Genomic DNA, 15,392 nt, shown 5'->3' on the forward strand with positions numbered 1-15,392 from the left:
CTGCTAATGTTTCACTTCTGCTGAACACACATTGATGGTACCAATTAATGCCATTCTCATTTCAATTACATGTGTGAACTGAGACATAAAACAAAAACTATGAACTATCATAGAACACACAAGGAGCCAAGCAGCATTAAAAAAAATACAGTCAATGACCAGAAAATATTAACAGCAATAGATGTCAAACAAATCATCTAAGACTAAGGAAGCTTAAAATAACGATAATCCAGCTAACTCAGGTTGTAGCTTGCAGACAGAAAAACAATATTTTGAAACATCTAAAGAAATAGCATTATTATTATCAGATTATAAAATCTGCAAATAGAAAGCATTTGAGTGCCCTGGATATTTTGACAGCAATGGTAAAATTAATCAAGCTCGAGCATCTCTATAAAATGGACAGTACCATAACACATGAGCAGAAGATTCAACAACTCCAGCTCCACATGGGCAAACCCTGGCCCCATAAGGAACCTTCTTGAATGTGCCTTCAAGAACAGCTGTAGGTAAAATATTACATCTAACTAATGTCAAGCAGCAAAAGAACTGAGGTCTGAATAGCATCTGAATTGTTCTTAAAAGTCTGTCTAAATAAATATACATTGGTTTTGCAACAGTGTAATGTTTCTGTTATCCTTAAAAAGCATACCACAGGAAGTTAAAAACACACCACCCCAACTGAAGGGACATCACAGTCAGATGAACAGGAGATGTTGACTTAAGTTTCCATCTCAGCAATACAACTGAGTCACCTTATATATGTGACCCTCCCAGCTTGGAAAATGGTGGGCCAACATGATCTGTTTTAGAGTTGGTTATGAAGGTTAAAAAGATGGCAAAATACGCTGTACAAGTGGTAAGCGATATTTATCGATAAATCAGTTTTCCTTTAAATAAATTCCAGATTTTATAAACAACAGCATTGTACCTTAAAGAGATTTGTCAATGGTAGTGCAAAGGCATCAAGGACAAGTTTGATCTCTGTCCACAGTTCGTTTGATTTAAATTCATGACGATACCTAGCAAATGAAGGAAAGTCATAGTAATTTAAAACGTATCTGATTATTTCCAAAGCAATTTGACAGCTAGCCTAGGAAAGAAGAGAGCAATTAAGAGCTCTCTGGCTAAACCAGAGCGCTCTTATTTTCAGAGCCAAACCTGGAAATCCATGCTTCTCACTCATACCTTTTAAATAAAGAGTGTGCAGTGCGAAGGACTCCATTAATAACATGGAAGTCTCCACTCTGAAAGCGATTCACCATTTCTGTCAGCAGGTCAGGCCACTTCTGAGGAAAATCTTCCCTACCAATTATGCTAATAGCATCACTTAACTAAAAGAGAGAGCGAGAGAGAGTGTATTATGTAGCAAACAATTGCCTCACAGTTAATAACTAAATGCAACACTGAATTTCATTTAAGGACCAAATCAGATATGAAATTAAATGCGCAGATGCCACTGGAGATGGCAGACATATCTAATGCCGCACTCCACTCAACACCTAGAATAACATATCCGTATCCTAACATCACAGTGTCCTGTGCTTCTCCATCCGACATCACTGGCAGAAGGGGACAGTGAAATGAAGACTGTATGCTGTCAGGACATAGGTATGTTCTAGGAGACATAATGGAGCAGGCGCAGCACATGCAGATGCCATTCTCAATGGCAGCTGCACAATTAGCATTGCCTTTGGTTTGGCCTTAAGGTTATGGCAGTTTCACTATAGCTTCTTGGCTCTTACCCAGCTATATCCATGATATCATGCTAGGCTAAGACACTACATATGAGAAGCAGTAAAAAAGAAAGCCACTGTAGAATACAAATTCCAGCTGGCATATTGGAGATTTCACACTAGGTGTGTGCACAAACAGTTTGGGGCAGCAAGCGGGGAGCAGTTCCCTTAAAAAGCAGGTAAGGAGCTCCTTCACCTGCTCTTTAAGGGAACTTCTCCCTGACCCGGTGAGCCGGTTCAAACGCGGAGCCCAAGCTGGTTCAGCGCTTCCCAGATCTCTATTTCACACTACCCCAGCATTTCTATTTCCCAACATTTCCTGGCCCTTAAATATCTGTCAAAACTTTCCCTTGTCAGAGTTTTGTTCTCTGAACAATTATCTGTGCTTCCCAAAGGGATCTGGGCCTTTCAAGGGCTTACTTTGCTATCTACACATTAGCAATGCTCAAGAGGGGACAAATCCAGTTCATCTGGAGTGTGTATGCAGAGTCTACCTTATTTCCAATGAAACACACTCCCTTTTGAAGACAGAACTATAGAAATGTCATCATATCACAGCTAGAATCTACTCTTCCCACCACTACCCCACACCCAGCTAAGTGATCCCAAGTTATGGAACATGGGTCCTCACTAATCTGGGCTCCCTTTCCCATTCCAATCCACCCTGTGTTTTAATCAAATTAGCCAAGCCAAAACAGTAGTTTTTAATAACAGACTAGCTCTTATTGGTTATTAAGTTTTTTTTAATTTGTTCTGCTCTAAAAGGATACATGTTCAATTTTGGCTTTAACAACTCCCACCCACCCCACCTTAGTTTTAAAAATGTCTGAATTAGCCAGTTCTAAAATGTCTTGCTTCTTGTTTTAAAATGAACACTCTTTACAAGTGCTTTCATAGCACAAAAATAAGTTCCCCGCTTTAATAAGCAAAATTCTGTTCTACTCCAATGTTGTCTTACCTGTTTCTGAATTTGTTCTGGACTGCTGAGCATCAGATGCACTATGTTAGCCTTAATGGCTATTCTGTCAGCTTCGCATATTTTGTTGGGTTCGTCTTCAATCTACAAACAAAATATTAGTTTGGCTAGTATCACAACATCACTACACAAACATTTTTACAGTGTGCATGCTTGTATCCAACACACAGGGAAATCTGCCCAAGTGGTGACAAATACCTTAAATATATTTTCCTTACTCTAAAATGGTAGTGGCTACGCCATAAGTATTTGCAAGGCTGGTGTATCAAGGGTTGGTATATCTGCCCCATCCTACCCTCAAAATGGCATAATAAGTGGCTTGGGTCTGAGGTATTTAAGATAACGCCTTCTTCACCAACCACACTGCCTGTTAAGATCATCTGAGGAGGTCTGGTTGCAGTTGCCAACAGCTTGGTAGGTGGCGACTCGAAACCAGGCCTTTTCTAGAATTGCCCAAGGACTCTGGAACACGCTTCCTAATGAAATTAGAGCTTCCCCTTCTCTGAACGTTTTAAAGGAGGAACATACCTGTTTAGTCATACCTTTTAGTTTATAGCTTCAGTTTTTAGAGTTTTTATTGTATTTTAAATTGTTTTAATTATGTTGATGTTTTGTTGGTTTTTATACTGTGAACCACCCAGGGACTTTTTTGTATGGGGCAGTATACAAATGTACTAAACAAACAAAACACTCATGAATTGGAAAATAAGCACCCAATAAGTTAGAGAGTCTGTGTAGTGTGCTGGAGCCCAGCTGAGCCATAAAGCTTGCTAGATGACCTTGGGGCAGCCCCTGTTTCTCAATTTAAACTACCTCAAGGGGTTGTTGTGAGGATACATGAAGGAGACCCTGCACACTACCCTCAGCTCCTTGAAAGAAAGAACAATTTCAGCTGCAAGACCGAGCCACAGGAGATGGGACTGCATGACTCTGAAAAGCAGTGATGTGAGTTCTCTTTCTTTTCCTTTTTTTGGGGGGGGGGAGAGGAGATACCCTAAATTAATTAGGATCTAATTTAATATGTTTATTTGATAGTAAGAAATAATTCAACAACATGTACATTCCTTACATTATTCAAAACATTAGAAACAAAAATGAAGGCACTGAAAATGGTTAATATAGGCATTTTAGCACACTCAAAAGAGCTGCACATTAGATAAATAACTATTTCATAGGTATAAACCCTCTTTTCACATACTGTCCACATATTCAATCAATGCTTGGAAGGGAAGCGGGATTGTGGTCTTGGATCCTGCCTCCAAATCTCCACATGTTTGGCAGAAGGTATAAATGGGCTCATAGCTAATTTTTTTAAGTAATGTACACGATAGATTTTCTTTCTTTGTCCATTTGAAATCTGTATTGATTCTTCTGAGCCAGTGGATAAGAAGAACTAAGGTAATTCTATTGTTTTCAGAATTTCAGATTCAAAAGCCTTCAATTTGTTTGCCCTATTAAGTACTGTATTTGGTTTCCTACAAGCCTTCTATACTGTCTCAGTCTACAAGTATGCCTTTTCTATTTACATCTAACCATAAAAACAGGTTGCTTACCTGTAACAGGTGATCTGGTAGTAATTCGGTAGCATTCATAAAAATGGGTTCTGCACTTGCATGGAACACTTCGGGCAAAATTCGTTAGCTCCTTGCACCACTGACCAACTGCCCACTGTGTGTGCCCTGTGCTTGCTCATATTGGCAGTTTGGCGCCTTATAGTTCCAATGGCTGCTCCAATGCAGCTTTTCCTTTAAATGTGTGAACATGGAACATATTGTTTGCAGTATCTGTTGTGGGGATGGAAGGGAGGGTTTTATGAATGTTACCGGATCACTACCAGATCACCTGTTATACAGGTAAGCAACCTGTTTATCCAATTCGTGATCCAGTAAATATCCATAAAATAGGTGACTCACAAGCTTCACTACTCCTGGAGGAGGGAGCATTCAGCTACGGCAAAACTCGCTTGCATACACCCCTCCCAAAATTAGCTGCCACTTCTGAGTGGAAGTCCACTGAATGGTCTCTTCAGATACCCACGTAGCAGCCATGCAAATATCCTTGAACTTAAGTGTGCTGCCGAGGACATACACGCCCTCGTAGAGTAGGCCTTTACTGCCTTAGGTGGATCTACCTTCTGTATCTTGTAGGCCAGGTAGATAGCTTCCACTAACCAATGAGAGATCCTTTGCCTAGAGACAGGATTTCCTTCATTTTTTAGTTTATAAGTGACTAACAGCCGTTTGGTTTTTCTATTTGCATATATCCTCTGCAAATAGAACAGATAAGCACGCTGTATGTCTATCTAGAATATGCATTGCTCTTTCCAGGGGCGATTTAGGATTGCGGAAAAAGGTAGGTAGAACAATATCCTGATTCATGTGGAAGTCAGAAACAATCTTTGTCCTGAATTCCGGGTCCAATCGCATCACTACTTTGTAATTGTGAAACTTTGTGTAGGGCTCATCAATACACAAAGCGGCGTGGTAATAGCAATCAAAAATCAATTGTTTATCTTATTTATTTGTTATTTCTCTGTGAACCGCCCTGAGCCATTTTTGGAAGGGCGGTATAGAAACCGAATAAAAATGAATGCATGAATGAATACAATAAATAAATAACAGTCTTTAGTGTAACCATTTTAAGTTTAGCTGTCACCATGGGTTCAAACGGCCCTTCCGTTAGGGCCAATAGCACCAGAGAAAGACTCCATCTATCCATGGGTCTCCAGTACTGGTGGGTACAGCTTGTTCACCCCCTTTAAAAAATTTTAATACTGAGATGACTGAATACAGTTGCCTTATCAAATCCTCCATGGAAGGAGAAAATGGCAGCCAAATGTACCCTCAGCAAGATGTTTGCCAGGCCATTTGCCTTTAAGGTCGTCAGGTAACTTAAGATGTCCCTTATGGAGGCATCCTTGGCCTTGAAGCTGTGCATTTTAGCATACACTCTGGATCGTTTCCATTTCACACTATAGCTTTTTCTCGTGGACACCTTCTTATCGTTTAGCAAAAGGTTGTCTAAATGTATACCTGCCATGCCATTAACTTTAGCATTTTTCATGTTTGGATGTAGCAGACGTCCTTGCTCCTGGGTGAGCAGATCCATTGTTTGCTTGAACCGAAAGTGTACCCCTGCTGATAGTCTGAGTACTCGCTGAAACCAAGGTTGCCTTGGCCATCACGGGGTAATTATATGCAATGGATGCTGTTTTATAGAATCTTTCCCACCACACAGTTGAGCACTGGATACTGAGGGAACAAATAGAATAAGCTGTTCATTCATTGGAATTGGAATGCATCGCCCTTCGATCGCCATCCTAGACACACTCTTGAGCAGTATTGACTGCATTTGGCATTGTCCTCTGTCGCAAAAAGGTCCACCATGAGTTTTCCCCACGACTGTTGAAGGAGCACTTGAGACCTGCTCAAGGCATCTGCCATGGTATTATTTATCCCCTTTATGTGTATTGCCACCAGTTGTATCTTCCGTGGTATGCACCAGTTCCATATCTGCTGGCTTAAATTGCAGAGGCAGAGGGACTCAGAAGGTCTCAGCGGCCTAGGAACAGGAGCATCCGATGGAGTAGGTGAAATTGGACGTTCTGTAGGTTCAGGACACTCTGGAAGTACAGCTGTAGGTGACAGCAGCACCAGAGTGTGTGGCGGTGCTCAAGGTAGCGGCGTGGTAGGCTGAGATGGTATAGGTGGTATTGCTGGTATTTTGAAAACGTCAGCAGGCGGGATGCTCAAGGGGTCAGGAATATTCCCTCTAAGATGCATTGCTTTCCACAACTTGTATTCTTCAGAGTCAAAAGGCAAGGCTGGTGAATTGTACACAGTGTGTGAACGGATACATTCCCTGGCTCTGAGGCGTGCAGAATCAAAGGCCCCCGGAGAGCTATGGTAGTCCAAGCGGTCAGCAGGGACATGTGATGTAGAGAAATTGAGCCTCTTTCTCCAAGGAGCAACTGAGGGATATGCCTGGATAGGAGTAGCAAGACCTCCTGTTGGTGTTTTGGGGATTGGAGCCAGAATTTGTGGTTCATTCCCATCAAGCCCCTGAGAGATTAGAAAACCCTTAAAGGTGGCATCAGAGAGAGTAGAATTTGTGGACCCTAAAAGGCGTTCCAATTCCTCTCTGAGCAGGGTTTGCAAAGCAGGGGACTCCAAAGATGGTGTCACTGGTATCAGTGAGCAGCAGGGCGAGTGAGCTGGGGTCGACCTGAGAAATCACGATAGGGGACGGAGGTGTTGAGAGCACTGGAGAAATCCTGTGGGGCATAAGGGCCTCATGGATGATGAATGCCTCAGTGCTGATCACAATTCCGACATCGAAGCCACCGGTGCTGGTCCCACTTCCATTGACACAGATTCTGTCGCGACCAGTGCCAAGTTCTGTTTCAGAGCTGAGGTCCTCTGTGTCGAAGCAGCATCAATCAATTTTAGGAGTCTCAAAGTCTTCAGCGTCGAAGTCGAAACCACAGTTCCAGATGGGCGTCGAGGAGAATAGGAAGTCCCAGGCTGAGCCGAGGAAGGAGATGGTGTCAAGGTCCTAGATGTCGAGCTCAACGCCGACTTTGGTTTGTCAGGTGTCGGGGCCGGAGCTGATGAAGCCACAGAATATGAGCTCTTTTCCATTTTCTTGTGTGGCTTCTCAGCCTCGGTGTTCATGTTTATGCCTAAGGGACGGTTCCTTTGACTCCCTCCTGAGGCTTTTTAAAAGCAGATGCATCCGACGTTGATGGTGCCGAGGCAAACACCGGTGGTGCAGAATGGCTGGGTGCCGAAATTTCAGGAGGTGGCAGGGGACCGTGTCTCAGGGTGTCCGGGCATAGAATATTTTCGTTAAAAAAGCTTTAAGACAAAGCTCCCGACTGAGGCAGGTTTTCTCTTTAAACGCCAAACTTTACACGCACTAGTATTGTGCGAGTTCCCTAGGCATAGAAGACAGTCAGAGTGCTCATCGCTGGAGGGCATCATGTACTTACAAGTTGCACATCTTTTAAAGCTTTTAGAGCAAGATAGAAGTTGAGAAAACAATTCAAGTCAGCCGGGAAATCAGAGATACAATGCCAAAACCGGAGGAAAAAGTCAAGCCGAGTCCAGAATTGCCACAAGTTGTATCTTCCGTGGTATGCACCAGTTTCATATCTGCTGGCTTAAATTGCAGAGGGAGAGGGACATCATGTCCCCTTGCTTGTTCACATATGCTATTCATTCATTCATTCATTCAATTTATATACTGCCTTTCCAAAAATGGCTCAGAGAGGTTTATATCAAAGTAAAAACAATCAAAATCAAAACTATAAAAACAGCATAAAACTAACTAACAGTTAAAACATTTGAACAATTAAAAACACTGGAGAAGCAGGCCGAACATTTACGGTAGTTAAGAACAATTTATAACAAACTAAAAACCCTGGAAGGCCAGGCCAAACAGATATGTTTTAAGGGCCATTGCTTCAAGGCCAGCAATGAGCTCAGATTACGGATTTTTGCCAGGAGTGCATTCCACACCCCCAGGGCAGCTACAGAGAAGGCCCACCTCTGAGTTGCTACCAGACGACCTGGAGACAGACCTCCTCAGATGACCTTAACATGTGGTGAGGATCATGTAGAAGAAGTTTACATGATCTGCTATAGCAGTCGTATTGTTCATCTGCAGCTGGATTGTTTTCCCCAGTTGTTTTTGAAATGACTTTAGCGCTTGAAAAGCTGCCAGTAGCTCCAGAAAATTTATTTGTGAATCTCTTTGAGTAGTGCTCCAGAGCCCTTGAGGCTCCAAGTCCAACATGTAAGCCCCACATCCTGTCAGAGAGGCATCTGTCGTTATGCAAACCTCTGGTATCAGTACTTTGAATGGTGTTCCCTCCAAAAGGTTCATGTCCTTTATCCACCATAAAAGTGAAGTCAGAACTGAGTCTGGAATGCATAGGTGAAGGCTTTGACTGTTCACATTCGGGCAGAACGCCACCAAGTACCATTGTTGTAGTTTTCTCATGTATAATTTGGCATAGCGGACTGTGGTCGTGCAAGAGGCCATCAGACCCATTAGTGCTTGAATTGTCTGAGCCCTTTGTATTGGGCTTAACTGCATTGCTAGAACCAACTTGCATATCCTTAGAAAACGGCAGGAAGGTTCTCTGCTGGACCATATCTAGCACCACACCTATATATTGTAGTATTTTGACGGGTACCAAATACGACTTCTTCCAATTGATTTGGATGCCCAAGCTTTCCAGGAGAGCTGTCATGCAACCTATCTGGGAAGGCAACTCCTCTCTCATTTTTGCTGTCAGAAGCCAGTCGTCTAGATAGGGATAAATTGTCACCCCCATGTGTGTAGATGTGCCACCACCATAGCCATGCATTTGGTAAATATTTTGGGTGCTGTTACCAGGCCAGAGAGTAGCACATTGGGTGCTGTTACCAGGCCAAAGAGTAGCACATACTGGAAAATGTTGTTGCCCATCGTGAACCTCAGATACCTTCTGTGACTTTCCTGTATGCTGATGTGAAAATACACATCCTTTAGGTCCAATGCTGCAACCCATTCCTCCCCATGAAGAAGAGGCAGGATAGCCTGCAACATAATCTTCCAGAGTTTTCTCACATCAACATATAAATTCGGCCACCTCAGGTCCATTATAGGGCAAATGCCCCCATCCTGCTTGCGGATTTGAAAGTACTGGGAGTAAAATCCACCGTGTCTGCTTGCCCACTGTACTGGAGAGATTGCACCTTTCTCTAGCAGTGTCTCCACTTCCTCCTTCAACGCCGTTCTTGGTGATGTGAACTTCATATCTGCAAAGACTGGCAACCTTGATGGCATAACCGGTCTGGGCTATCTGAAGCATGTTTGATCATGACTTGCCAGTCTGATGTTGTTACCAACATTGATGTTTGATGTTACTTTTGGAGATGTCATTTGTGTTATTGACATCACTGCTGTAAGGGAAAAGTGTGTTGTCTCTTCCATTGGTTGTTGTATATGTGGGCTCACTATGCAATCAAAGATGTTGCTTAGACTGTTGGGGAGTCTTACTACGAGCCCCTTACTATGACTTGCTAGTGGAAGATGAACGGGAGCAGGAACCCACACTCTTATCAGTTCCCGAACCCGCTGTGACTTGCATTAGTGTTTTAACTGGCACTTGGATACTTCCAGTGTGCACTTTCTTCCACATACCTCGTTCTAAACAGGTCTGCATAGACACAGACATTTGTTTTGCTGGTTTGGGTATCAACAGCGTTAAAGCCGCATCCTGACCCACATAGATTGGTTTCTCATTTAGTGTAGTGACAGGTGTGGTAACCTGAACAGCAGAATCCTGAATTAAAACTCTTGATGGATTCATTTGAGTAGCAATTGATTTTGTAGGAGGCACTAAAACTCTAGGAGGAATCATCTGTGTTGCTGACCAGTTCCATACGTCTTCTAGCTATCTTCCACTTCCTAAACTCTGCATAGTCAGCTGGGTGCACAGGGGTGCAACTTGTAGACGCATTACCCCATTCATCAACAGGCAACAAGCCTACCACAGAAACCCCAGATTGCAAGGGGGTAAATGAAGGTGTTTTTGGCACTTCCATTAACTCTTCCTCCTACATATCGAGACCATGGCTCAAGAAGTCCTGAACAGTCGATGCCGAAGGAGTACTGCCACTTGATTCCAGCAACATGAGGATGTTCTGTGCCGCCTCGGGGTCGAAAAGTACTTCAGCATCGTCAGTGGTATCAACGTCAATATAAAATACCTGTAAATTGTCTCTCCATTCCAACATCGATGTTGGGGTCCTCAGTGAGCGGTCCCTCCGCTCCGGTATCAACACTGGGGTTCTCGGTATCGATGGAGCTTGGAGGGGTAGGTACAGGCGACAGAGAAGCCGCTCGATGCCGAGGTACCAATGTCAACATCGTAGCATCTCTGTCACTTTCTGGCATCGATTTCGATGGGGATGGATGAAATAGGCATTGCAAGCCAGATGGAGAGGGTCATAGTGTTGGGCACCAACAAACACTTTCCCCTCCATTCACTCTTCTCCCTGTGCTTTTTAGGGGGAGGAGAGCTTGAGTCATCCTCTCACTTACGCTTTTTATCTGTCTTGATGGTAAGAAGTGCGCCCCTCAGGAACTCTTGGCTCCTTAAAGGGAGAGTCCTTTAATGTAGATGGTACCAGAATCGGTGATTTAGACTGCATTTGGATTGCAGTTCCTGATGCCAACTTCAAAGTCACGATCACCTCTTCATGGGATATGGAAGCACCTTTCAGTGTCAGGGCTTCCTCCAATAAAGCCACCTTCAAGCATGCAGCTCTATTCTTTAAAATTTGCTTTGAGAACAAACTGCAGACAGAGTATGCAGTTGCATTATGCCCTTCCCCCAAACAAAGGAGACAGCAGTCGTGACTGTCCATAGAGGGGATCCCCCCCCCCCACAACAGGTACAACCACCTCTTGAAGGTGGTTTTTCCCCCAGGTGTTGGGCTTGAAAAGAACATGCCAAAATAGATAACTTTACCAGCCCATAGTTATTACACTTTAAATTGCTTTGCTGAGGTATAGACGTCTGCTACACAAATAATAACTATTTTCCAGTCGGAGTCATACACAAGAAGTTTCAACAGAGTATCCAAAGGGTAGTCTGATAAAAAGTCCAAAATCACAGTCCGAGTCAAAACCTTTAAATTTATCTGCTAAAATATTTCTGAGGAGCCAAGAACTAACGAAGAACTGAAAGCACTGGCAGTCAAAGAAAATAAACTATAAGGCACCAAACTGCCGATATGAGCAAGCATGGGGCACACACAGTGGGTGGTGCCACAAGGAGCTAACAAATTTTGCCTGAAGTGTTATGTGCAGCCGCAGAACCCATTATTATTATTTATTAAAACTTTTATACCGCCCTTCCAAAAGGCTCAGGGCGGTTTTAATGGATGGTTTAATGGTTTTAATTTTAATGGATGTTACCGGATCACAAACCAGATACACTTGTTACAGCACAATTCTAGTCACGAAAATACTTACAATTCTCCAGTTCCTTTTAATGTAGTTCTTAAATGTGACAGATGCACAAACTTTGATGACATTATCTTGCGACTTCTCCAGGAGTGTTAATAGCAGCAATGGATAATTCTGGTTTCCTTCAACTGATTCAAGGAATTTTTCCGCTGCAAAAGAATATCCTGAATTTAGTAAATAGTTTAGCTATTCCAAAAATCGAATTTCATCATGTAAGAAGTTTGCTTCTCTTGAGCAGGCAATCAGCTGCTAATATATAATATGGTTCGATGAAGAAATGAAAATGAATCATGTTATATCGATGGTGATGTTAGAGTCTCACATGTATTAAATGTCTACTACACACGCAAAATACAGATCGGGGTACTGCTGCTTGAATCCTTTCCCTATTTCTTTTGAAAAGCCAGCATAATCTGGAACACCCTCCATCTTTTTAAATCAGGGGTTCTCAACCTTGAGTCCCCAGATATTGTTGGACTACAACTCCCATCATCCATGGCCACAATGGCCAGAGGATGGAGATGATGGGAGTTGTCATCTCCAGATGTTGTTGGATTACAACATCCATCGTCCCCACCTCTGGCCATTGTGGCCAAGAACAATGGGAGCTGAAGTACAACAATATCTGGGGACTCAAGGTTGAAAACTCCTGATTTAAATCGTGAAGAGGTACAGATATACAAAATACATATCTCCTATTCCTCATTTGTAGAAAAACTCTGGTGAATTAACGGGCTTTTAAAAATTAACATACTATACAGAGACACCTACTCAACGGCACATTTTACCTTTACCTATACAGAGTAGAGGGGGAAGATTACAATGTTTAAGTATATTTGAAGTGGTTCAGAAGTTAGGAAGAACCAATTTAACTGAAAGGAAATTATCTAGTGAAATAGTTAAGTATTTTGCAAAGTTACACATTTGCATGCTATACAATATATTTGTAAATGAATAGAATGCATTGGCTTGGAACCCAAAGAACTGCATGATTTGCTTTGTGTGCCTAAGACAAATCTGAACTTGTGTTTATTGAACCACACGTCTCCATGCCACATGGCAAACCTGTTTCTGAAACTGAGGGAAGACTCACAAGCAATTTGGCTTTGACATCTGTGATTCAAAGCAAAAGAAGTCAAACATGCCACTGGATATGCCTTTTAGATTTTCAGTGCACCTTTTTGAATCCCAGCTATAAATTGCAACCTTACTGTTTTTTTGAGATGTCAGCACTGTCTGGGCTACCTTCAGATCCCACATTCTTCAACTAGGTAATAAGCAGGGATGGGCAGAATACATAGCTCCACTTCTCCCCCAATCTTACTGCAATTACTTTGGTTTCCCTTGAGATTCTGTTGGGTATAATTCAGAGACATTAAGCACATCTAATTCCCAATAAAATCAAAAGGGACTTGCATGCTTAAGATAGTTCACCTCAAACACACAATTTTCAAACTCCCTTTGCATTGTGCTCAGTCACAGAGGCAGGTCTCATTAAGGAGCCATGGATAAGTACTATGACTGGCAGGAGCTCCTCCTTCATCCTTCCAACAGGTTTTTGCTTGTAGCTAGACTAGATGGACTGTCAACCAACCTTTAACGAACAGCAGTTTTACTAAATGCTTTGGTTGTAATTAAGAAGGGTTACAGGTATACCCTTTATTTATACACACACACGGACTAGCACTGTGCTTGTTCTACGGGAGAAAGTCAATTTCTATCAATCTCTCCTTTCCTCTGTAGCTCACTGTGCCTCTAGAAAATATGTCCCTGAAGGTCACATGACTCTCAGGGACACATTTTCTGTAGGCAAAGTGGACTTCAGAGGGAAGGGGAGATTGATGGAAATTGCCTCTCTCCCATAAAACAAGTGCAGTATTAGTCCAAATGTCAGTCATACATACTGTTATATTTATGCCAGCTCCGATATGGGGCTTCCAGTGATTTCCAGTCTAGATCACTGGTGCCACAGAACCCGCAAAGTGTTCTTTTAATTCCCCTAACTTGAAAAAGCAGGATGGAGATTTGCTATGAGATAAGCATTAAAGGTACTGTGAACATACCAACAATAGTTTGTATTGTAGTACACATCAAATAACATTTTGTATTCAGTGCGAGTTTAAAAAGCAGTCTGGGATTTCTGCAGGAGCAACTTCTGAAGAGAAAACTGCAAAAAAAATGTGGACACCTGTGCAGAACATTGACTCCATATGAATCAAATATATCATCTATGGGTTTTCTTTTCCAGCTAGCATGGTTGAGTTAGTTTACAGCACACTGGTACACAAAAACAGTCCCCGGTTCGGCACACATCTTAGTTTCCTTAAGTTAAGTGCTTTCTTCCCATTTACCAACTACTGGAAACTGCTGTTTCAGGTAACAGTAGTCACATCTAGGAAAGGCTCAAACAGTTTGCTCTCTGTCATTATGGAAAGCAGTCATAACAGTTTGAAAAACTTTGCACTTGGCTGATACCATTGTGTCTGAAAAATTTAGTAAGCATTTACACATAGAACACCTAAACCGACACTGTAAGGTCTCTGGGTGAACTGTCACTATAGCCACCAGTCTGGATTGGAACATTTTAAACTATTTACCAGGGCGCCTTATGGCAGGATCAGGATCCAGCGTCTTCTTTAAGTATTCCGTCAAAGTCTGCAAATTGGCATCACTCAGCTCCATAACTGCAGAACCTAAACATTAAGAAGATTTTGTTGAGTATAGTTTTAAGTGCTATATATAATAGCCGAAAGTTCCATTTTATACATCACAGAGAAGACATGGTACGTACAATGAATCTATTTCACAGAGACAGTGTTATAACATTCACTTGTAATCTCAGAAAACATAATACATCACACATCTTCCTATCCTACAAAAACATAAGCCAGAACTACGAAGTGAAAATACAATTAAATAGGGATGTGCCCAAACTGGTTTAGCAGTCCTTTTCCAGACCACCGAACCAGTTCGGATGGTTCGACAGGGGCGGGGGGTTACCTTTAAGGGAGCTGGACTTTGCTCTTATACACACACACCATGTTTCCCCCATCGACGCTGTGCCCAAAATCACTGCGTGGGGCAGCAGCATACTTTCTTGCCACCCCGGTCAGTGTCAGACCAGAAACCACTTCCTAAAGAACCACTAGCAGAATTTGTGAAAAATCATCATGATAGATGTTTCCAATATACCAAGTTGGAAAACAAGTATGCCACATTCTTTCACATCAGTATTAAATTTTTACTAATGATATTGAGGGTTGTGTGACCCTCAGGGACATATATTGGTGGTGCACATCAGGCTTCAGAGGGAAGGGGAGAGGGCAGCGAAAGTCACCCCTTTCTTAGCTCAAGCAACAGTGCAGCAACAGTCTGGAACTCTTTGCTTCACACATGCAATGCTGGTCCAGATGTCTTGTACTGTTTCATAAAATTCGTTTGTAACAATGAATGGATACCAATGCAATATTAGGTAAGTTCAGCAATTTCAAATTATTAATGACCAAAATCCTCTGTAGCATAGGCCCATAATCGTCATGGCCAATATGAACTCCTGAGCTGCTCCAGACAATCCAGTCCCAAAGTGAACATTGAAGTACCCCACTACCAACAGTCTGGGTTACTCCAGTGCCAACTCTGCAACCAGATCCTTCAGC

The 15,392-nt window shown here is 42.4% G+C and overlaps 1 protein-coding gene across 2 annotated transcripts in view; it reads right to left on the bottom strand.

Annotated features, from left to right (window-relative positions):
* Nucleotides 1–15,392, bottom strand: part of CSE1L (chromosome segregation 1 like) — a 65,975-nt gene that overhangs the window by 40,540 nt on the left and 10,043 nt on the right. For both annotated transcript variants that reach the window (XM_053248360.1, XM_053248361.1), the window contains exons 2-6: nt 14,334–14,429; nt 11,743–11,885; nt 2,695–2,796; nt 1,189–1,334; nt 932–1,022 (exon numbers count right to left, since the gene is read on the bottom strand). In XM_053248360.1, coding sequence (XP_053104335.1) covers nt 932–1,022; nt 1,189–1,334; nt 2,695–2,796; nt 11,743–11,885; nt 14,334–14,429 — 578 coding nt within the window. The remainder of the gene's footprint in view (nt 1–931; nt 1,023–1,188; nt 1,335–2,694; nt 2,797–11,742; nt 11,886–14,333; nt 14,430–15,392) is intronic.

This window comes from Hemicordylus capensis, chromosome 4 (assembly GCF_027244095.1).
Source record: "Hemicordylus capensis ecotype Gifberg chromosome 4, rHemCap1.1.pri, whole genome shotgun sequence".
Taxonomy (NCBI): domain Eukaryota; kingdom Metazoa; phylum Chordata; class Lepidosauria; order Squamata; family Cordylidae; genus Hemicordylus; species Hemicordylus capensis.